The 22,830-nt window shown below is 46.9% G+C and overlaps 1 protein-coding gene across 3 annotated transcripts in view; it reads left to right on the top strand.

The window, feature by feature from the left end:
• The window catches only part of NRF1 (nuclear respiratory factor 1), a 60,308-nt gene extending 38,013 nt beyond the window's left edge, over nucleotides 1-22,295 (top strand). For all 3 annotated transcript variants that reach the window (XM_088141459.1, XM_088141458.1, XM_088141460.1), the window contains 3 exons: nucleotides 676-833; nucleotides 6,562-6,686; nucleotides 20,253-22,295. In XM_088141459.1, the coding sequence (XP_087997585.1) occupies nucleotides 676-833; nucleotides 6,562-6,686; nucleotides 20,253-20,416 (447 nt within the window). In that variant the 3' untranslated portion in view covers nucleotides 20,417-22,295. The remainder of the gene's footprint in view (nucleotides 1-675; nucleotides 834-6,561; nucleotides 6,687-20,252) is intronic.
• The last annotated feature ends 535 nt before the right edge of the window (nucleotides 22,296-22,830 follow it).

Here is a 22,830-nt window from a genome sequence, read left to right as displayed (position 1 = left end):
TGGGTAACCTGAGTGGTGCTTGCAAGGGTCCCAGGCCACATTAAGCTTTTGACTCAGGGGGATCCACACAAGGGTCCAAAAAGTCAAGATGGTGGCTGTGGCCGGGTGACCAAAGCCTTGCCTCTTTTTTGCATGCATTGAGGGGTGGGGCTTCAGTCATGCAGCTGCGGCTGCCATCTTGATTTTTTGGACCTCCCTCCCCTGCAGAAGTCCCTGCTTTGAATGACGTATGGCAGGATCTTAGGACAAATAACAAGCAGGCCCAAAGTAAAGTGGTGGATAAATAAAGGCAAGAACTGAACGTAGTTTAGTTCAGTTTTCATTGGCGTTTAATTTAAATGATGTGTGCACTGTTAACATGATGGTTCCCCACATGTTTAATCATGCCCCTTTCTGCCACGTTAAAGATTGCAGTCTGGCAGCAGCTCCTGGAAGGCCCCATCCAAGACTTTGATAAGGGCCAAGGTGGCACCCTTGGGGGACAGGCCAAGGACACCCACCCTGTGGTTTGCCAGCCTATTCCCAAACAGGCTCTGGTGGTTTGGAACCCGCCTTGGCGTTTGTTTCCAGCCCAGCAGACCTGGAAGCAGCGCTGCCAACCCAAACAGGCAACCCGCACGGTTGCTTGAGGCAGCCAGTCCTGCAACGGGTCTCTGCTCTTCTCCATCCCGCCAGGTGGAGCAGAACTGGGCGACGCTACAGGGGGGAGAGATGACCATCCAAACCACGCAGGCCTCCGAAGCCACGCAGGCAGTGGCCTCCTTAGCCGAAGCAGCAGTAGCAGCGTCGCAGGAGATGCAGCAAGGCGCAACGGTCACGATGGCGCTCAACAGGTACGGGGGGAACCGGGGCGCCTGGGGCCCGTGGATGGGGCGGGGGCTGAGAGGGTCTCCTTGGCACCGATTTGGACTCTGAGTGGCGAATCTGGGGCCAGCCCTGCACGGCTGGCTTTTTGTTAGGGAGAGGGGTCCCCGGGTGCTCAAAATAACATCTTCTGATTATTTGGAAGAAAAGAAGCCAGCATCGTTTGAGTTGTAGGGAAATAGCAGGAAATATTCACCGTATTTTTTTCCTAAGTGCTTATTATGCTCAGGAAAAAAGACGATGTCTCAGGTAACCAAGTACGTACCTCGGAAAATGAGATTTTCTAAAAACTTGGATTCGATGTATCAAAGTTTTTACTCCAACAGCTGGGAATTCTGACTTCTAGTCTGCTACTGCATTTCATTGTCTCCTTCCCCTCTTTTTCAAAATTCAAAAGTAGATTACAGGTTCTGGGGCTGTAAGATCCAGTGTTCGCCGAGTGGAAATGAAATGCCGGAAAGCACGCCTCGTGCAAGTTAGACAATAGAGTGATCGTGTCTGATTTCAGAACCCCTGCAGTGCAGTTTACAATGCCAATATTGAGAGCTCCCTTAGAATTGGCTTAACTCTGTTTTGCTCCGTGTCGTTCTTACAGTTAGATTTCAATTAAAAGTAAGTTGAGTTCCCCTTGAGCCACGCTCCACTCCTGGGGACTTCGTTGGCTACGTCCATGTAGTCTTCTCGGTGGCAGAAGGGAAAGGTTGGGCATCGCCTCTTTCTTTTTATCTTCCCAGCCGAATCATAGATCTGGGATGCCCTGGTGAACTCCCACCCAAGCCCTTCCCAGGTTGAAATCACCCAGGTGCTGCCACCAAGCCAGGCAACATTTCTGTTATTCTCCCCATAAGGTTTCAGTGCTCTTACGATGCCTAAAAGTGGATGGCGTGGGTCAGGGGTAACTGCAGGGAAGAAGTCACAACTGTGCCATCGAAGCCTCAATGTGTGTGCAAAGGGGACAGGGCTTTGATGGCATGGTTGTGGCCACCATCTTGACTTTCTTGACCTCCTCCCTGCAGACACCCCTGACATGGATGAATGAGCGTGCATTTTGTTCAAAGAGACTTCATGGGAATATTTCCCCAGAATAACCTGATTTTTGCAGCCCGCTTAGCGGTGAGGATCAAGATGGTTAAGCTTTCCATACTGGCAGCATTAACAGGGTCCAGAATGTAAGAATAAAGCCCCCCCACATCCTTACAGAGACCTTTCTAACTCTTCTCTGGCATTTTCTGATAGGCAGGGTCTTCTTAACCAGGGGTCCCTAGATGTGAGAGGGTTTGAAAGAAATGGGTTCGCCTTTTTCAAATGATCCTTGGACCTGGGATAAACTGAGGTGTGAATTACTGGCCGCCTTCTTTCAGTCTCATCAAAACCAGTCCCTCCGCCCTTGATGTGACTTGGTCTATGCTGATTTTTTTTTTTTTAGGGTGCAGCAACCTTGTAAAGTATATCGCAGGCCATTGCAGTTGAAAGTAAAATAGATGGCATTTAAACCCCAGTACAAATAATGTATATATCGAGCAATTGTTCAATAAATGTTAGAGGAGATGTCTACCAAAGGGTACAGTTCTTCATATGTGGTGGACCTATGCAAGCGTTGCATCATTCTGCCAGAAAATCTTCTGGGAAGTAAGATCTATAATTAAACAAAAGGTAGAATGTATTCCTGAACTGGAGTTATGACATGTATTTGAGGGAGAGAATGTTAAGCTGATTAATAAAGGACTTAATACATTTTAACTCCTAGCTACCAGATCTATAATTAGTCAACAATGGAAACTATTAGACAGTTTAACCATTGAAAAGTGCCATTCAAAGATCTATAGCTATGATTGGAAAAAAAATATCACGGACAGAATTAGAATTCTAAATTCACGGATGGCCGAATCACAATTTTATCGAGTCTGGAATGATTATATCTTATGTGATAAAATCTATCAACCTGGTGTTATCTAAATATTTCAAACGTGAATTTGGAGTCTTTTAATGGTTTTTATTGATGGTTTCGTGTGTTTGTCTGTTTCAATTTGTTTTCTGTTTTTCAATGCCATTTTTAATTGCTGCAAGCCGCCCAGAGTCCCTTCGGTGAGATGGGCAGCCATACAAATCAAATCAAATCAAATCAATAATAAAATAAAATATATTTCAGGCAAAAGCAAAGGAGATAGAACTAGCTAGAAGCCCCTGGGGAAGTTAGCTTCAAAGTGGGGGTTAGCTTCTGGCTGACCCCCTTGGCCATTGCCCTGTGCCCCTGTGAACACACCAAAGTTGGCAACAGCCAGGAAACTCGACAAGGGTGTTCATTTCCGTTCTCAAGCAAGCAAGCTTCTTTTGGGTACATCCCCAGGAAATGCAGTGGTTGGGATTGGGGGGGGGAGGGAGAGAGGCCCCCCAGGCCAGCAGGGGCACTGCACAAGTGCCAACCTGCTGGATGGCTGTGAGTGCCCCACCTGCCGCCCGTCCCACACAGCATTTGCAATCTTGCTGGGTTAAACTCTGAAGCTGCTGCAGCGCGGACCTGACATTTGCAGGAAGAGCTCTCTGGCTGCCTGGGAAGTGCGGATCACTTTCTCCTCTTGCTCTGGTAGCAGAAGATTAATGGCATCCCTTGAGGGTTTTGTTAACAAGCCTGCCAGCACCTGAGCTGACTCGAGTGACTGTTGGGGGTGGGGAGTAGAGAGAATGTCGCTACCTGTAGGTAGAGGGGGGAGCACCGCACACAGCCAAGAAGGAGGAGACAGAAAAAACCAGGCGGTTTTCTCCAGGTTGGTGATGGCCACTGGAAAAGAAAAGCTGTTGCACTGTATTCTTTCCAGCCCTGATCCGTTCATTCAGACGTGCACTTTTTGGAGAGGGGGCAGCAGGAAGCTCCAGGGTTACCTGCTGCCCCGCAAGCCCCTTTTTTGAAGCCTTAGCCACTCCTTCCGTCATCACTTGCTGAAAAACAATGGCACGCTTGCTTTCTATTTTCAGGCAGTAAACACACAAGAACCGTCGAGTAATCCAAGACGTAGATTTAAACAGGAAAAGAAAATATTCAGGGTCCATCCACTTTCCACCCCGGCCTTCTTAGACTGTTTTGGGTGGCCCCCAGCTGCTAAAGACGACCTCCCGATTACATTACTTTTTCATTTGTCTTTATTTATTAACAGCCCGCCCCAAACTAGCCAACTCTGGGCAGCGTGCACGAACAGACCAAAACAGAGTATCTTGACAGTTAAAAGAAACCACAATAATGCCATAATAGTAAAGGAATAGCTGCATAAATCCAACATTCACCCCCAGTTATCTTAAGGGCCATTGAAGCAACAGCTTTGAACAAAAAATAGGGGTCTCTCACACTCCGGGGGGAACATATCCCATAGCGTGGCAGCTGCTACTGAGAAGGCCTGTCTCCTGGTCCAGACCCCCTTAATTTTCCATGGGGCTGGAATCTGTAACAGGCCTTTCCGTGAAGGTGGACTCAAGAGGCAGACTCTTGCTGGGTGAGGGGGGTCCCTGAAACATTCTTGTGCTGTGATACGTGAGGCCTTTTAGGCGGTCTGCAGCATTTGGGTCTGGAAGCTTATTGTTAGCAACCTCAAGAGAGGTGTCATTCTGCAGCAGGGGGGTTTCTCCCACTAGCATTCTGGCCACTGCATTTATACCAGCTGTGGCTTCCAAGTCATCTTCAAAGGCCCCCCCATGTAGAATGGGCTGCAGCAGTCTAATCCTCCAAAAGAACCCCTAAGTAGGTGGATCAGCTCCTCCCAACCCCATCAGAAACTGATGATAACGAATTCCCTTGATGTTTAAACCATCTTGCTAGAGTTTGGTCCGAGCTTACTTTTCTCCTGGCAGACCCTGTCAGCCTTCAGACAACAGTTCAGGATGTCGACAGCACTTCCAGCTCAGCCTTAGGTGGTAGTGAGTGGCCACCTTACACTTGGCGACACCTCATCTCAAGTTAGCAGATGACTTCTCCCAGTGGCTTTATGTAGATATTAAACAGCGTAGGAGAAAGAACCAAGCCCTGTGGCACTCCATGCTGGAGTATCCAAGGCAATGTTTCTCAACCTTGGCAACTTGAAGAGGTATGAACTTCAACTCCCAGAGTTCCCCAGACAGCATGCTGTCTGGGGAATTCTGGGAGTTGAAGTCCACACCTCTTCAAGCTGTCAAGGTTGAGAGACACCGACCCAAGGGCTCAGTTGTGGTTCCTCCATGACCGCTGACTGGAACCACCCATTATCTACCAGTACAAAAATGTTAGGCTGTAACTACTTGGAGTATTGTCTTCTTGCACCTTCTTTATTTCCTCTTCCTGTGCATTATAGAAATGGAAGGACTCCCCAGCCTCCCAGTTGTCTTTCTTCCCTGCTTTCAAGGAGAAGGATGGTTCTTCTCCCCATGATGGACAGGAACACTTTGCGAAATAATGCTCTGCACCACCATTTCCTTTCCACTTTTACAGAAACACCTAATATAGAGTTAGGGCCCCCGTCTTTTCCATTATCCAGCTTACTGCTCTGCTGGATTATAACAAAAACTAATAAAGGGCATCCAGAGTTTCTGTACTTCATTGTGTGTGAATGTGACCTTACTTGTAGGGTTTTGCAGATTCTTCAGACTTTCATATTCATTAGTTCTGTATTATGAGGCTTCTGTTGACCAAGATTTCCAACATGGACTTGTTCATTTAGGGGTCTCTTTTACCAGAACTGAGAACTTTCTCACTCCTTGTTATTATGAACTCCACAGCTACTGTTTTCACCCTATCCACTTTTCACCCTATGCACTTTTAATTGGCTTTTCACTGTATTTTAATTCCATTGTTTTACATTTTGAATGACTGGCTAATCCTACCTAGTTGGTTTAGTGTTTTCATTTTACATTTCATTCGATTTTACTGCATGTGCTTTTATTCAAATGGTATTTTTTACAGGTAGTCCTCACTTAACAACCAAAATAGGGACTGGAAAATTGGTCATTAAGCAGGGCAGTCATGAAGTGAATCACCACATGACTGACCTGATTTTACAACCATTTTTACGATGGTTGTTAAGTAAATCACATGGTCGTTAAGCAAATCCAGCTTCCCCATGTATGTTTTTTGCCGGAATTCACTTAACAACCACAGTGATCCACTTAATGACCATTGTAGAAAAAGGTCGCAAATCACAATCATGTGACCATGGGGGTCATGTGACAGTTTGTGACTGTCATAAGTGCAAGTACAGGTCATAAAGCACTTTTTCCGAGGCTGCTGTAACTTCAAACCATCATTAAATGAACGGTCATTAAGCGAGGACTACCTGCAGTGTGTTTTATTGTAAATCTCCCAGAGTGCTTCAACTATGGGGCAGTTTAAAAATGTTAATCAATAGAATAAAAACTATTGGTCTTTTTTCACTGTTATATGATTTTATACGTAAACAAAAATTCTCCATCTAAGGATTGGACAGGAGAATCGCTTGAACCCCACTTCTTATTGTAGAAGTCCCAAAAATTATTAAATAAAAACAACCTTTTACAAAGACTGATGTTAGCAGATGTTCAGTGGATAGGCAACTCCAGGCTCAAAAAGCAGATGCTGGAAACCTGCCTGCTGAGGCCTCCACTGAACGGCTTATGCCCCTGCAGGAGCTGGTCTGTGCAAATACTGGTTCGGCTGCGCCCCCTTCTCTCTGGTCATCGGTTCCTCTCTTTGTCTTGCAGCGAGGCAGCCGCTCACGCCGTAGCTACGCTTGCAGAAGCCACTCTCCAAGGTGGAGGGCAGATCGTCTTGTCTGGCGAAACGGCAGCAGCTGTGGGTGCGCTCACCGGGGTACCAGATGCAAACGGTAGGCTGATCCTGATGCTCTAGGTCCTGGCTTTTGGATTCCCAGATGGGCTTTGTTGCACTGGCCAGCTGAGTGTGAAGTTCTGCTAGGCCGCCTCATGTCCAAAAAAGGCTGTTCCCAGTCATTTCTCTTAGATCAGGACACTTGGTCCCTTCCCTCCTTCTACTGCCAGTTATGGATCCTGTTCAAGCCCGCTCAGTTTTGGAAAGGCAGAAATAGCTCCAAGTCGAGGGGCTAGAAATTCTGTAATGGCTTCCTTCTATAGCAGTGATTCCCAACCATGGCAACTTTAAGCTGTGTGGACTTCAACTCCCAGAATTCCCCACCCAGCATGCATGCTGGCTGGGGCATTCTGGGAGCTGAAGTCCACACATCTTAAAGTTGCCACGTTGGGAAACCCTGCTCTCTCAGTTTTCATAGGGTTAGGAAACCGCTGCTGGCAATTGGACTGAAAGTAGATGTGAGCTTTGACGACAGATGTGCGGTCAAAACCTAGAGCAAGTGTGTGCATTTGTATATCTTGGCAAAGTGTTAACTGAAGATGGGGAAATGGAGAAATTTTAAGTCATGCAAGTCGTAGGTACCATGTTGCGTGTTGCAAGGAATGACTTTTGTTGAACGAACCCAAAACAGCTGGCTGAAAGAGCATGCTTCTGCCCACTTTGTTAGACAGAAATGGTAGACGTGTGAGGAAGAAGCATGTTGGATGGGTTTGGTCATACAGAGGACCTGAAAAAGGATCAAATCCCAAAACAAATAATTGAAGTACGACCAGGTTGAGAGGAAGGGAAAGACAGAGAAAAGCCTTACCTGAACGATGTAAAGTGATGCAAATACATCATTACTAATTATGCAAATGACATAAATGGGCCCTAGAGATGGAAATGACATCAGTTGCCTAGCTTGGTTCTGCAACAACTGACATTTATTTATTTAATATGGTATTATATACCCCCAGCTTCCAAAGACTTGATCTGTCCAAAGTCAGATTTTGTCTGTTGCATCTGACATCCCCTGAATGGAGGTCCAGAAAACTGTATCTCCTTACTTGATCAATTAAAAGAGGACCATTATTTGATTATGATTGGCCAATATCTGTCCAGTCAAATGCCCAACTTTAGCATTAAGACAAGAAATGACTGAGTTACTTTTTTTTTTCCATTTTAACTTCTTTCAATTCTCCCATTCTTGGAATGAATTGCTCTAACCTCTCTGGGCATTAAAGATCTCTGGTTCTTGCTCAGTTCTTGGAAGCACTGAGGTGTTTCAGCATTCTTACACAATTTTTTAAAAATTCATTTATTTGTTTACAGTATTTATTTTTACACTCCCTGACTCCCAGCAACCCTGGGCAGTTCTCAAATAAAAAGACCAAAAACAGTAAAACAATGCAATAGTAAAACAAGGAACAAAAGGTGGCCAAAAACTGGGTACAATGAAAAACAACCCCACACTACCCAGAAAAGGGCTTCAGTCACCCTCACCAAAGGCCTGGACGAAGTGCCAGGTCTTCAAGGCTCTTTGAAACACAAGCAGGATGAGGGTCATCCGGATCTGGGGGGTGGACCTGAGGGCAGGTGCTATGACAGAGGAGACGCACTTCCAGGATCCTGACAAATGGCTTTGTTTAATCGAAAGAACCTGGAGCATGCCAATCCTGTTGGATTGAGTTGGCCAGGAAGATACTAGGGCAGATAGGTGGTCCCTCAAGTAGCAAGGCCCAGCACCTTGAATCACATTTGGAAGCAAAGTGGCAATCAGTGCACTTATGGAGCAGGGATGTCACATGGGCATACTAAGGCATGCCCATCACTGTCTGCACCGCTACATTCTGGACCAGTTGAAGCTTCTGAGTGGTCTTCAAGCACCATGTAGAGCGTGTTGTAGTCAAGCCATGAGGTGACCGGGGTGTGAGTCACTGTCTGAAGGGTACAACTGGTGTATCAGAAGAAGCTTTGCAGAGGTCTTCTTGGCCACAGCCACCATCTGCTCATCAAGGAGAACCTGGGGTCCAGAAAGACCACCAAATTGCACACCACCCTTGAATGGGGAAGTAACACCCCATCCAAGGTTAAAGATGGAATATCCCCAGATCTGGGTGGCCCAAACACATACAGCCACTCGTCCTTGACAGAGTTGAGTTGGAAATGGTTCCTCACCATCACTTACTGTATACCGATAATTGGCCTATCTCTTTTACTTTTTGGAGAGAGACTGGGTCAGCCATCCTTTCTCAATACTGTCTTTCTGGAGAAACAGTCTAGCTGCATTTCTATCAGACTCTTTACAGTGTTGCATTTGGACTTTTCATCCTGGAGAAAATCTATCTGAGTGGTTGCTAAAAGTCGACGTCAGCTTGACGGCACGTAATCAGTCAATTGGGGCTTTTAATTTCAGGACAAGCCAGCAACCTGCCTCTTATTTCCAGGCCTTTCCCCTGACTTCGGAGGAAAAATCTGCCTGGCTATAAGTATGTCAGCCTTCTGGCATAGCCAATCAGCGAGCCTTTAGTCCTGTGGAGCGTGGTCCACCCAGAAGATTACGGAGGAAATCATGCCATTGCTCACATTGGCTGGCTGAAATGGGGGAAGGGTCTTAGCAGGCAGTGGAATTAAGCAGCCAATTCATTCTGTCCTAGATTTGATACTGAGAAATGGGGCTCTTATTTATGCATTCTCTGAATCACCGTTACTTTTTAGCTAAAAGCTTTGCCCGTCTTCTCTAATCTATAATTCTATAAGAAAATAGCCGTATTTATTTTTCATGTTATCTCTGCTTAGTGAAGTCAGACTTCAAAGTTCCACTCCCTCGTCTTGGAGAGAGCAGTGAATAAAAGAAAAGACGCCTTCAGCCACAAGGCTGCACAGCGCTCCAGGTTCAGTTCCAAAAATGGTGCTCCAGAGCTCACGGGGCGATGGACAAGCCCCTGTCTCCAGCTCTTTAAAGCAGCCCCATCTTTTCCGAGGATACGTTGAGAGTTTGGAGGGCAGCTGTCCAATCCTGCTGCTTTAAAGAATTGCAGGCTAGGGTTACATGTGTGTTCTTCTGCCCTCCAGACACCTTTTCCAAATTACTTCAAAGCACTGCACAGGCCTATTTAGTAGTTCTTCTGTGAACTCTCTGCACAGCATCTCCTGAAAATGAGATTTAGTAAGGTGTTAGGACTTTATTTTTATAGTTCTTCTCTTCCCAAGCCTTGATTAGCTAGGGGTGTTCAGGATACATGTTCCTGATGTGCATTACATGTTCCTGTGTTTAATTCTAACATTAAAACGGACTCTAGAAATGAAGAAGATGGTTATTAGCGGGTTGAGTATCTTCTACACTTAACCTGGCTCCTGAATGAACCCATTTTTCTGAGTTTGCCCAAAACATTGAATATTCACCGAGCCAAATAGAGTAGATTCTCACCATATACTAAAAAAAAACTAACCACAGCCTAACCAGGGTTAATACTATTAGGTGTAGATTGTGTGAATGTATCTGCTGCATCTTTACCTGACCTCATTAATAGTTTTGGGTAAACATAGCCTAAAAGTTGATTTCTAGGCCAAATTATGCTCCAGGAAACAATTTCTGAATCATGCAAATTGAGTGAACAGGTTTTCTTTCTCTCTCTGTCTCTCTCTTTTTGGCCTCCTTCTCTTCTTTAAAATGTTGCTCCACCTAATTCTAGTTTTATTACAGAAAATTTTTATTATTCCTCTCAGAGGAGCCCAAATCAAATATTCAGCGCTCGGTGACAAGGGTCACTGCATAATTAAAAATGACAGCTGTGATTCTCAGCAATCCCCTACATTCACTCTTTTGCCTGCCCTCCCTTAGAATTGCAGCACGGCTGCAAATCTAGCCATTAGTGCAGAGTTTCTCAACCTTGGCAACTTTAAGACGTGTGGACTTCAACTCCCAGAATTCCCCAGCCAGCATGGCTGGCTGGGGAATTCTGGGAGTTGAAGTCCACACATCTTAAAGTACCAAGGTTGAGAAATCCTGCATTAGTGGAAGAAATAGAGGGGAAAGTAGATCTGCGGAATGATCTAGTGAAATTCAAGTTTGCCAGCTCCTGCGATTATCCCCTCCTCTTTTGAGATACGTCTGTGGTGGCTGCCTGGGAAGATTAACCTGGAGGGGCCAAGAATGGATCAGCCCTTCCAGGTGGGCACCTGAAAATTCCATTGGCTGACGCCCACTTTGCCATCTCCCTTCACCATTACAAAATCACCTATGCTCCTCTTGGAGTGGTGAATACTCCTGGCTACACACTCCGTTCCTCCCGTGTCAGGTGACTTGCTGATTGTCCTAAATTGCTCTTGAAGATTAGCTCCTGCCAGCAGGAAGCACACATGTTCTCTTGCAGGATGAATACACCAATTCTCCAACCCCCTCTGGGACTGAGGAAGGCAGGCCCAGTGGCTGGTGTTGGACAGCAAGGACAGGGGTGTCCAGAGAGACCTTGGTGCAAGTGTGCATCATAGAGGATCTTCCTCTTGCTGGAAGCTCAAGCAGGCATTATGCAAGTTGGCATTTCAGCCCAGCTCCTCGTGAGCAGCTTGGTGGACCCTGGCTTGATTTGTGCAGGATCCAATAAATGCTGAGTTTCTGCAGGCTTCCCACTCCTCTTCTTCCTGTGCTTCCATGCTGGGAATCCTGAATTCCCTCCCATTCTCAGGCTACTGAACCTGCCCTTCCTTCCATCACAAACAGCAGTATCCCAATAGCTTTAAAGAACGGGCCACTTTACCTTCCGTGTGGGCTGAATGAGGGGAAATGGACAGGAGGGAACGGGTCTGTTTAAAAATTAAAACTGATTGATGGTGCATTTAGAGAAATAGAGCACTGCTCTGGCATTCACGGAGCTTCCTGCTCTGAGCCAAGGAGGATCAGACAATGCCAGGAGACGAAAAGACGTCAGCCCATGAGAACAAACTCTTGTTTTCTTCTGAAAGGAACTGCTGCAAATCTGTAATTCATAAAACGGTCCCTAAGATTTTTCTGCTGAGGTTGTGCCATGACTGTGCTGTTTTGGGTTGAATACGTTGTGCACCCTGCTCTGGGTGGCGCTGGCCCCTTTTCTTACTGATGTGGGCAGGCTGGAGAATTGACAGCAGAGTTCAGGAGGCTTCATTCAAGAACCCTGAACCTCCAGGCCAGCAAGTCAGTGGGTGGTGAAGATGTTGGACCCAGAAGACGTAGCATCGCCCATAGATGCTCCCTGGGTGCTCACAGGGCTGCTGTTCCGGGGATAAAATGAAGGGAGATCCACTGGTATGCCACCTTGAGCTAGTGGAGAAAGGCAGGATACACTAAATCTGTGTTTTTCAAACTTGGGGACTTTTCAGATGTGTTGACTTCAACTCCCAGAATTCTGGCTGGCTGGGGAATTCTGGGAGTTGAAGTCCACCCATCTTAAAGTTCCTTAAGTTTGAAAAACACTGCACTAAATTATCCCCATCTCCATGGATGGATCAGCATGTGAAGGTTGACTTGTCCTTCTCTGATGCCTCCATTTCCACCTCGGATCCATATGGTTTGGCTGGTGGGGTTGATGTGACCTCAGAGGAGCCCCAAAGTTCCTGCTGGTTTTGACCTTAACCTCCTCATTTCTGCAGCTGGCTTTCAAGATGAACTGAGCTCAGTTCATTCCGCTTTGCTTTCTTTCACCTTGCTGTCGGCGGACAAGCTTGTGCTATTTAATGCAACGACCCTCAGATGGCATTGATAAATCCTGGCTGGCTTTTCCTTGAAAATCTTCCTAGGAAGGCTGTTCTACCACCTTTTGAGAGGCTGGCTTCAAAATCCCTGAGTCACCCATCAAGCGAGCTTTTCTGCCGCTGTTAAGTTGGAACGGATGACTTTGATCTCTGGGGTGGAAACCAGCAGGGTGCTGCTACGTGGCTCAAGTTCATTTCGAAGTGGGAAATTTCCTTCTGGATTCCACCTCTTGATAAAAAATGTGCATTAATGGGATGGTTTGGGTGCCAGATCTCTGGGTCATTTTAACAGACAGACAGAGAAATGCCTTTTCTCTCATTTACCTTTCTTTCCTGGATCCTAATTTGTAGAAACTTTGGCCAAATCCTCATGTTCCTCTTCTCTCTTCCCTGGGACATTTCAAGACTGGTCCCCTGTACCACCTCCTCCTCTTCCTCTTCCTCCTCCGCTTCCTCCTCCTCCTTTTTTTTCCTTCCTATTATTATTATTATTTAGATTTAGATGGTTGCCCATCTTACAAACCAAAGTGGCCCTGGAACATTGTTGTGGCATCTTTAAGAGTAGCCCTTCTCAACTTTTCACTGCTCAGATATACTACTCCTGTCCAGCCATCGTTGCCTGCAAAAGCTACAGACCTCGAGGCTGTGCAAGATAGCCAGTGGTTAGGGTTAGGGTTAGGCCAGTGTTTCTCAACCTCAGCAACTTTAAGAGGAGTGGACTTCAACTGGCTGGAGAATTCTGGGAGTTGAAGTCCACTCCTCTTAAAGTTGCCGAGGTTGAGAAACACTGTTAGGCTAACAGAAAATTGTCAGACTAGCTGTTCTTACCTTCTCTCAACCCCCAAATACATTGATCCTTAGTGTGGACCTATTTGCTTCCAAGCTAAATAAAAATGGCCCGTGTTTTCCATTTATTTACTTACTTATTTTGTTAAATGTATTACAGCAGCCCATTACAGTGGGCAGCTTGCAAAATATAATTAATACAATTACAAACATAGACAAAAGGAAACAGCCTGGAGTAAAATCAACTATTAAAGCAAAGCATGACACCCAAACACATGAATCCCAGGCCTGGGGCCAAAGCCAGGTTTTAAAGGCTTTTCGGAGCCATCCGAATCTCTGGGGGCTGCTGTTCTGCGGCGGGGCACAACAGAGAAGGCTCCCCAAATCTCCCAGGATGGTAACGTTTAATGGTGGGAACCTGGAATGCACCCACTCTGCCCAAACATACTGGGTGGGCAGAAACAACAGGATAAAGGTGGTCCCTCTGGGAACCAGGTCCTATGGCATGAAGGTTGTGGAGTTCTTGGGGTTCTCTGAGCTTGGCTGTTTTCTTGCAAATGTTTCGTTACCTGGCTAGGTAACCTCTTCAGTGCTAGAATGGAGTGTAGTGTAGCACTGAAGAGGTTACCTAGCCGGGTAACGAAACATTTGCAAGAAAACAGCCAAGCTCAGAAAATCCCGAGGACTCCACAGTTCAACCCTGAGCTACAGATATTCGCTTCTATTGGGCATGAAGGTTGTTGATGGCTAAGGGAACCTGATATTTTTATCGCTTGTTTTAAGACCTCTTTCCCAAGAGCAGCTGCACTTGTTTGGCCCACCCTTGTCTTTCTCCTTGAATCCTACGTTCGAGCGGGATTTGAGAGCAGAGGTGAAAATGCCTGGTCCACACGTGCGCCATGCCCGTATGTGGCATTCCCATAGAATCTCAGTCTCTGTCACGGCTTCCCGTGGTGCATGGTTCCAGTTAGCTCAGATCAGCTAGGAAGTGCAATGGGCGTAGGCTGCTGGAATTTGCCCGTCCTCCCCCTGGCTTTTGACTGGGGGGCTGGCCAACCATGCCTCTCTTCCCCTTGAGGTGGAGGATGCCAGAAAGCGGCTCACCATCTTCTCTCTCAAGGCCCGTGGGCACCAAGCGGTTACAGCAGGCTTTGCTGGAAAGCAGATAATATCACTGCAGTAATCCATGCCCAGGAAACAGCTGCACAGAAAGCTTGCAGAAGGAAGCTTTCCACCACACATATGCACGCACGCACATGCATGTGTGGGCACACACACTCCTCTCTGCTACTGATCCTGCCAGGAGGGCAAGAGGCCATAAGGCAGCCCTTGCCAGTCTTAGATTCTTCTGTTTCATAATGTTGTGAGGTTGGGTGTGACATCCCCTCCATGGATCAGCTCGAGCGCTTGCTGTATCTCAGGGGCTCTTTCCAGAACGGTTGGTTGGAGAGAAGAAGCGCAAACATGTTGGTGAACCCGTCATGCCATATTGGCTAACTATATTTTTGGGCCCTGCACTGGTGCAGCTCTGCCAGGCAGAGAAACCAGAAGGTTTTGGCAGAGTGATGTGGAATTGTGAACCTTTGTTCATAGAGTCACTAAGAGTCAGGCCTGACTCAGTGGCTGCTAAACTAATGTGCAATTTGTCACTTAATTCCACCTCCTCCCTAGAAGATTAGAAAAGGCCTTATGTGACACAAATGATTTGAAAGGGAGAAATGGACAAAAAGAATTCAAAAACATTTATATGACATTCATTGGTTACAATTATCTATTTATTTATTAAATTTATATGGTTGCCCATCTCAAATACGTGACTCTGAGTGGCTAACAATACTTAAAAACAGCATAAAAACAATTTAACGAACTTATAAATAACAGAAATATTAGCAAGAAAAGAGCCAACCTACAGCAACAATTAATATAACCATACATATTCAGAAACTGGTCATTCCAAATACTTTTAGGCAAATACCCTTCTCTCGTTAAAAGCTTCTTAGTAGGCCCAGAATAGGACAACAGGGTCATCATCTTATGGGTGTCTGTCTTCATAGAGAGAGATCTGCAGTGAAGCTTTTTAGGCTGTGTTGGGGATCATGTCATTGAACTCTGGCATTAAGCAGGAACAAGTGAAGTGGATTTCTCACTTGGTCCTAATTCTTCTTGAAAAGAGGGTAGAAGTACGGTATGTTTGATCACAGAAAAGATTCCTTTTCCACAGAATTCTGCCTAGGTAAGGGACTGAAAGGAGGGTTTGGTATAATCTCATGCATATGTTTATCATTAACCTATTCCCCAGGGCACTCTTTCTCTGCCAGGGGTCTAAAGTGGGCCTTGAACGCCCTGGCAAGTCCACTCTTGGGCTGAAGGCCTACAGAAGGAGCCACCTCTCCAGAGAAGACTCCACTGTCACCTCCAGGAGGACAGTTTCTCAATTCACATTGTCTGTTTTTCACAGATGGCCAGGCTTAGTTCAGGTCCACCCATCTCGCCCAATTCTTCTTAACCCAGAGGAAGCATCAGTGCCCCTGTTTTACCCTCAGCCAGTTCACCCACAGGAGCACGTTTGGCAGAGATGGCCATAAGCAAGGTCCTTCCACCGCAGGAGCCATTGTAAGGATGAGAAGGTTCCCAGAGACAGCCAGCTCTCACTTGTTCCCCGGACAGAAGATTCTCTCTGGGGATGGTGCCCCTCACCCCTTGCATGTGCTCCTGCCAAACCCCGGTGCCCTTCCACAAGGGAGGAGAAAGGGGATTGTTGTTTTAATCCCGCGAAGGGTCTGGAGTCCCAAGCTTCACATTGACGTGTGCCAGTAGATTAAGGCTAATCAGAAGGGCAGATGAGGTGCTGGGACAATCCAAGGCCCGATTCCTGTGTCTCTGGGGCTTTCGTCCTGTCCCTCCCAAGGGCAGCAGCTCAGCTCTGGGGGGCAGGAGACTCAAAGGCTTTCCTCTGCCTGTTGCCCGCCCCATCTTCCCAGCACCGCGGCCCCCAAAGCGGTTGCATCAGATGGCAAGGTGATTTGGCTTAATCGTCTTGCCCAGAAGGACCCTGTAGATGGTTTCGGCGATTCCCAGCTTTTTAGCTTCAGAGTGGGGGAACAATCTGGCTGTTTCAGAAGGCCAGCCTTCTTACATACCTTTTGTGGTGGGATTTTTTTATTCGTTGCCCCACCGTGCATTTATTGGGTCATTCCACCTGCATTTTTCCTTGCTTTGTTCCTTCCTTTTATTTTCCCCAATCATTTGCAGAAGGAGAAGGCTTGTGATCAAGGCAATTAAATAGATTCTCCAGTGAGCAAATTTGTGGCAGCCCCTTCTTTCTTCTCCCTGTTTTCATAGAGAATGAAGCCATAGTTTTGACAAGCACTGTGGCATTTCAGAAAATGTTATTTAATTGTTTCCTGGTCAACATTTTGCAAGATCCAAACAAACTGCTGCTTTGCCCTCTCCAACCCTGTTATCTCTGAACATAAAATTGAGGACCTGAAGGTGCCAGTGTGCCCATGGACACCTTCCTTGGCATCGCCAGGCTCTCTGCCCTATCTTAGTTTGTGCATTTAAAAACAAATTGTTACTTTAAAAAAGAATCCGCTGGCATGTGGCAAAACGAAGCACTAACCTCCAGCCTGATTTTTATTGCTAAGGATGCTGCTGGCCTCCAGCAGGCCCCGTAAGTTCCCTTAGAACCTAACTATGGTAGATGGCCAGAAGCTCCTGCTTTGGAGGAAGGACAACGGTGTGCCATGCTAGTAAGGAGCATCCTGCTGGTGGGGTGGGTGGGCTAGAGCAGTTGGTGGGTAGCACTCTGCTAAATCACTCTGTGAGATGGGTGACTATATAAATGTGATAAATAAATACATAAATAAAATCAGGGTGAATTGATTGGGGATGGCCTTCATGACAATCATTCTGGGAATGAGGAATTGCTGGTTAGCAGCCCTTTGCGAGGGTACTACCACAGGTTCTCAGAACTCCAAACAGAAAATAGTACAAATTGAAAGCTGCAGAGGGCTAGAAATCCTCATCTTTTGATCTCGTTACTCCCTGACATTGACGGCACTTTTTAAATAATCTTAATTATATCCCTTTGAAGATTTGGGGTTGTGCTCCCAAATCAGTGTCCTTGCCATTTTTAATCAACCAGGCAGACGGAAGAATTCCACTGCTCTGCATCTCGCCAACCACCATACCTAGAGGAAAGCTGGCTAGCAAATCTCAAATTTGGCTAAGTTGTCTAGTTTTATTTCCTCTGGAACCATGTCTTCCTCCCTGCCCAGGGGTTTGCCTCGTTCTGCATCTCTGCTTGTGGTTCAGTGCAATATGGAGGATATTGTGGTTGGGTTGGAGATTAGCTCCTTGACACACTTTGAATGGGCGATATCTCATTCCCCGGGACATGCCCAAAGTTTTTCAGTTAAAAGAAGATTAATTTGAGAGCATTTCTCTACTTTAGTGCTCCATATCTGAGCAACGATTACAGGAAAAGCTGCCTGCATCTCTTTGTGCTTCCTGGCTTGCGTAGCTGATGCACGATCCCAGTGGACTGGCGATAACGATTGTTACTCAGCACGAGGTGTGTGCTGCACGCTAGACGAGACAACTCTGTTTTGGGTTGTTTGTAGCTAGCAAGTTGCTTCATGGGACTTTTGCTTTGGAGAGGTCACGACTGAACCATTGTTTTGGAGATTCAGGTATTTTAGCAAACTCTGGCTTGATGAACCAGGGAAGTAATTTGTTTTAAACGTGATGAGGGGGCTCGTGAGTACTGAAGAGGAATATTTTTCCTAAAGCAGACTGCAGGCTTGGAAGAAAAGCACGGTAACTTTCACTAAGAAACCTGATCATGAGCAAGAAAAGGAAACCTCTACACCCAGCTTAAAATCCCACTTAAAAATTCCTTCCTCCCAGTTGCTAGTTGTTTTTTTCTAAGGGAGATCCAATCATGGATCTCCGACATGGCTTGTAATGCGATGCTGAAAAAATCGAACCCTGCACACTCGCTTTCCCAGTAGCTTAAAGCCGATTCTTTTCAGAGTCTTGCACCTAAACTCTTTTTGACCTTCTGATACAGTCTTTGGGTGGTTACCAATGACTTCTTGTGTGAGGGCTACCCTCCCTGGCCTAAGGGTTCCCCCAGATATACTGGCCTTGCTGGCAGACAGGGAGTGGGGAGGGGAGTTTGGTCCAAGTCATCTAGCCACCTGAGGGTGAAATCAGAGCGTGCGTCTGCTTGTCTTGATCGGCTCCTTCCCAACTTTGTCGGGACTGGGTTTTTTATCCAGCTTGCGCTGGGAGTTCTTAATCGGCAAGAAGAATCAACCAGAAACTTTTCCAGCCTCAGGTTGGAGTGCTCAAGGCGTAAGTTTTCCTGACTAGGATGACAAGGGCCTTTAATTGCATCCCATTGCCCTTCCTCCTCCTCATCCTGTTGAGTCCAAAGATCTTCAGGGCATCCAAAGATGGAAGGGTCCTCCAAACAGAAGCCATCCATGGATAGTGACCCAACCCATCTTGGCTTTGCCGCTTTTCTGGAATCTGGCTCAGGGACTGAGTTTCCAAAAGCAGCTGTTTCACGCAAAGGGTCTTAATGTGGTGCTTGAATGGTGTGGAAGGTTTTATTCCCACTGTCCCCACATGAGACCCAGGAGCCTTGGGGATCTCCTTCACCCTCTTGTCCCTGAGGACCCAGTGTATGGGAACAAGGAAGTCTTCGCTGCCTGTTAAAGCCTCACTGTTGGCGTTCATCCTGGAGAACCAAGGCGGGCGACAGGTGTCAGAAAACGTAAACCCACTTGGCGCGCAGGTGTGTGCAGCACAAAAGGGTGTGTGTTTACCCAAGGCACACAATGAAGCAAAGGCAACAGGTTGCAGCCAGGCAGAGGGATCAGGCAAAGAGAATGCAAAACCTCTTGCGTCGCTTCTCCCGGCTGGGACACAGCTGGTGTACTTGAGCGATCCCAAGCATTCAGCTTCTCTCTGCTCCCCTCTTTCAGCTTTTCAGACTTGCATGCAAGGCTGCGCATTAAAAAAAGTTTCACATACAACAGTGTTAACGGGGTGGCTGTGGGCCTGTTTTAATCATTTAAGGCATAACAGTAGCCTGAAAACAAGAGCATGCCTGTACACGCATAAATGCGTGTGTGCTCCCACCCTGACCCTCTTCTCATACACGAAAGCTTTCCTGCCTAGGTGTTTGAAAAGCATTTTTCTTTGATCCCAGCAACCAATGGGTGAATGTGTTGAGAGGCTGATATTTATTTCTCTGTTGATTGATTGATTACATTTATATCCCCCTGCAATCAAGACCGACTCTCTTGAGAAGTTCTGGATATGTGGGTCAAGAAGAATTGATCCCAAGTCAGGAGTTTGGCTCATATTAATTCAGGCAACCTTGTCTGTCCTCAGGAAAATATTTTTGCCTGATCTCATGTGGTGAGAAAGGGTCCCATGGGGAAGGTGGGCAGGATTTAATTCCAGTGCCCCTTTCTTGCCCCCTGAGGTCACTTAGTTGATTGTTCTGCTTGTTCTGCAGACCCCCTTGGCATCGCACCTAATCTTTGCCTTTCGTTGGGTAACACTTGCCAGCCGTGCCTGATGGCATTGGCTGGGCTGACTTAGAATAAGAGGCATGGTGGTCCAGCGGGTTTTAGACAGACGAGGCCACAGCGAGTGCATAGATGGAGATGGTCCTTTCTCACCAGCATTGGGGTAGGGTGAGACTGGAGCCAGAAAGGCCTTTGAGGGTGTGTGGGGATAGGACGCAGTTGGGGGCACAGGAGTTTTCTGTGTTGGTTTTTATCTTTCCCCTGCTTTATTGTTGTTTGGGAGCTCCCCAGGGTTAGGTTGCATAAAAGGGGCCGCTACCTAAATCTTTTAAATAAATAAATAGTTCTCCCTTTGAGACACAGCAGGTGGGGCCTGCTGCCTTAGGGAAGGCATTGTCTGGGGGTACCACCGTGTTCAACTCCCACGCCGGCCATTAATACATAAATAGCTCTTCTGTCTTCCCCTTTTCATCCACGTGGGAGAAGTAACTGTCTTTCTTCGCCTCCCCCCACCCCCCCAGGCCTCGTCCAGATTCCGGTGAGCATGTACCAGACGGTCGTCACCAGCCTCGCGCAGGGGAACGGCCCCGTGCAGGTAGCCATGGCCCCCGTGACCGCGAGGATCACCGACAGCACTGTCACCATGGACGGCCAGGCAGTGGAAGTTGTGACGCTGGAACAGTGACGGCTAAGGGGCTGGATTGTGACGCCGCAGCTTCTTCCTCTCTTCTTCGAAAAGATTTTTCTACACCTCTCTGGAAATGCAATCAGGTGGCGTTTGAGTCTCACCACTTTGGAAGCGAAAGGGCCGCGTGACTACAATGTAGAGAGAGAAAAAGGCGTGCGTGCGGGGCCTTTCGAGTGCCCACCTGATCACACGGGAGTGACGAGGCTTGTCCGGGGCAAGCTACGCCCAGCTTCCCTTTCCACCTTGCATGGATCGCCCATTCCTAAGGAGGGCGAGAAATGGAAAGGTTTATTGCCCTGTCTTTCTGAAGTTGAGGTCTAAGGCACCTCTCCCTGGCAGACTTTCATTGTCCCATTCCCACAGAGCTCACCAGGCCAGCTCTCCTGCCATCCTCGCCTTGAGAATTAGGGCTCCTTTTAATATGGACGTAAATTTAACAAGAGAGAGAGAAAAGTCAAGAAGTCTTTGGGGAAAGACACTTTTTCTTCCTTGAAAAGGCATCTGAGAAAACGCGTCTCCTGGAGGAGACGGTGAAGGCCGTCACCCACTGATTCTGGATCCGTGTCCGAAAGAGCAGGCCTTGCCTTCCAGGGCTCTTTCATAGCCAGGTGGGATCAGACCTCACTTCCTTCCTTTTTGAAATCCATGCTTGAAGCCTCCAGGGATCCTTCTCCTTTCCCGCGCTGACCTGTTTTTGCTTGCATTTTCAGAACCTCCTTCTCTGCCATTGTGAGTTGAGAAAGTTCTAAGAGAGGGCTCCAGGGCATATTGTGACGAGGGTGCCCCCTCCCCTGAGGGGCCCCTTCCCTTCAGTTTCGATCCATGAACCCTCAAATTAGTCCTCCCCACAGTCTCAAGGGCCACTGCGGCCGCTCTGATTTTGGTTCCCTTGTCCACCCTGCAACAGGTGCCCCCTTGCATGGACGGTGCCTCACCAGAAACCTCCCTAAAACCCCCTTTCTCAGTCAACACCCATGTGGGACAGTCCTGGGCCTGTTGCCCCTTCCTGGCTGATCCAGCCCCACAGCCTCGTCATCCCTGCTAGTAGCTCTTCACCACCAAGGTCCCGGCTGCTGCGTCAGGGCCCATTCCTGGGGCAGGGCATGTACTTCATGCAAAGGTGTGGTGAATAGGTGGGGGCCCTGGCCACGGACGATGAGCAGAAAAGCCGGCCAGGACAGTGGTCCTTGAGTGGATGGGTGAGAAGCAGTTCATCACCGCCTACGGTTGAATTGAACAGCTACATCTGCCCCTTTTGTGGTTCCCAGGGAGACCCACTGTCACATCACCACTCCTAAAAATGCAAAAACGTCCACTCCGTCACGGATGGGTTCCACCTCTTTTCTCATGGAATCGTACACAGTATTTAATTTTCTTCTTATTTTATTTTACACTGAATATCATTTACCAAAACATCTCCGCGTCAACTTTTCAAGGCAAGGCTTCTCTCTCTTCCCACCCGCCCTTCCAGATTCATGTATTTACTTGGCTTTTTTTGATTAAAAAACAAAAAGGAAAATCTCAAAAGTTCTTTGTATACACGTTTTCTTTTGGACGTAAATAGGGGGGAAGGATTCCTTCCCGTGGAAACAACCCAGGTCTTTGATTTAATTTTTTTGTTTTTAGTTTTTAAATATTATTTTTTATTGTTGTTGTAAAGATACGTCAGGTGTGACTTTAAAGTCGGTGTTTCTTTTTATTTTTTTCCGGCAACAGAATAAAGTTCTGATAGACTGAGAAATTATTTCCCTGAGACCCAAAGGAAAAAAAAAACTCCTTTCCTCACCACTACCACCAAGAGCATGGAATTTACCTGTTGTTTTCCCCAATTCTGTCTATTTCCTCATTCAATAAATTGTTACAGATGTGTCCAGAGGTTGCCATTCTTTGAAGCTTCTCTTTCTTCCATGCCAAAAGACCAAGGTTACAATTGGGTTGGTTTAACCTGTGTAGAACCAAGAACATCTTAGCAATCTGTAGTCACGCGCATGGCTGCGTTTGCCCTGCACAGACTCAGCTATGGTTCAGCGTCCGATGAAAAGCCACAGTTGTCTCAGCAGATTGTGTAAATCAAATGGTCCCCTTGAGCTATTGTGGGGGCACAGCCATAGTGTTCGTTCATCTGAATTTGGGGTTAAGCATCCTGCACACCAACAGTGTGGCGTCTGGTGCCTTCTACAAATAACTGAGTGGCACAGCTCTTGTTCTGCACGGCCAAAAGTTCAGGCTGAGGGCCTAGGTCTGTTTCAAACAGTTGACATGCCTAAGAGCTTGGAAGAATCTCTGCCTTAAGAACTAGGGCCAATTATAGCTTATAGCTGTGTAAGCCTATAAACCAATAGCTCAGGGTCAAATCAGCTGTCTGTATTGCTCTGACTAAAGACTGGGTCACATTTATAGTACATATGCAT

Source organism: Python bivittatus, unplaced genomic scaffold (genome assembly GCF_059951505.1).
Source record: "Python bivittatus isolate LINGU-HERP-01145 unplaced genomic scaffold, Pbiv_v1 ctg000330_np1212, whole genome shotgun sequence".
NCBI classification, from domain to species: Eukaryota; Metazoa; Chordata; class Lepidosauria; order Squamata; family Pythonidae; genus Python; species Python bivittatus.
The sequence above is the reverse complement of the archived record's forward strand: the minus strand, read 5'-3'. Positions and strand labels throughout refer to the sequence as shown.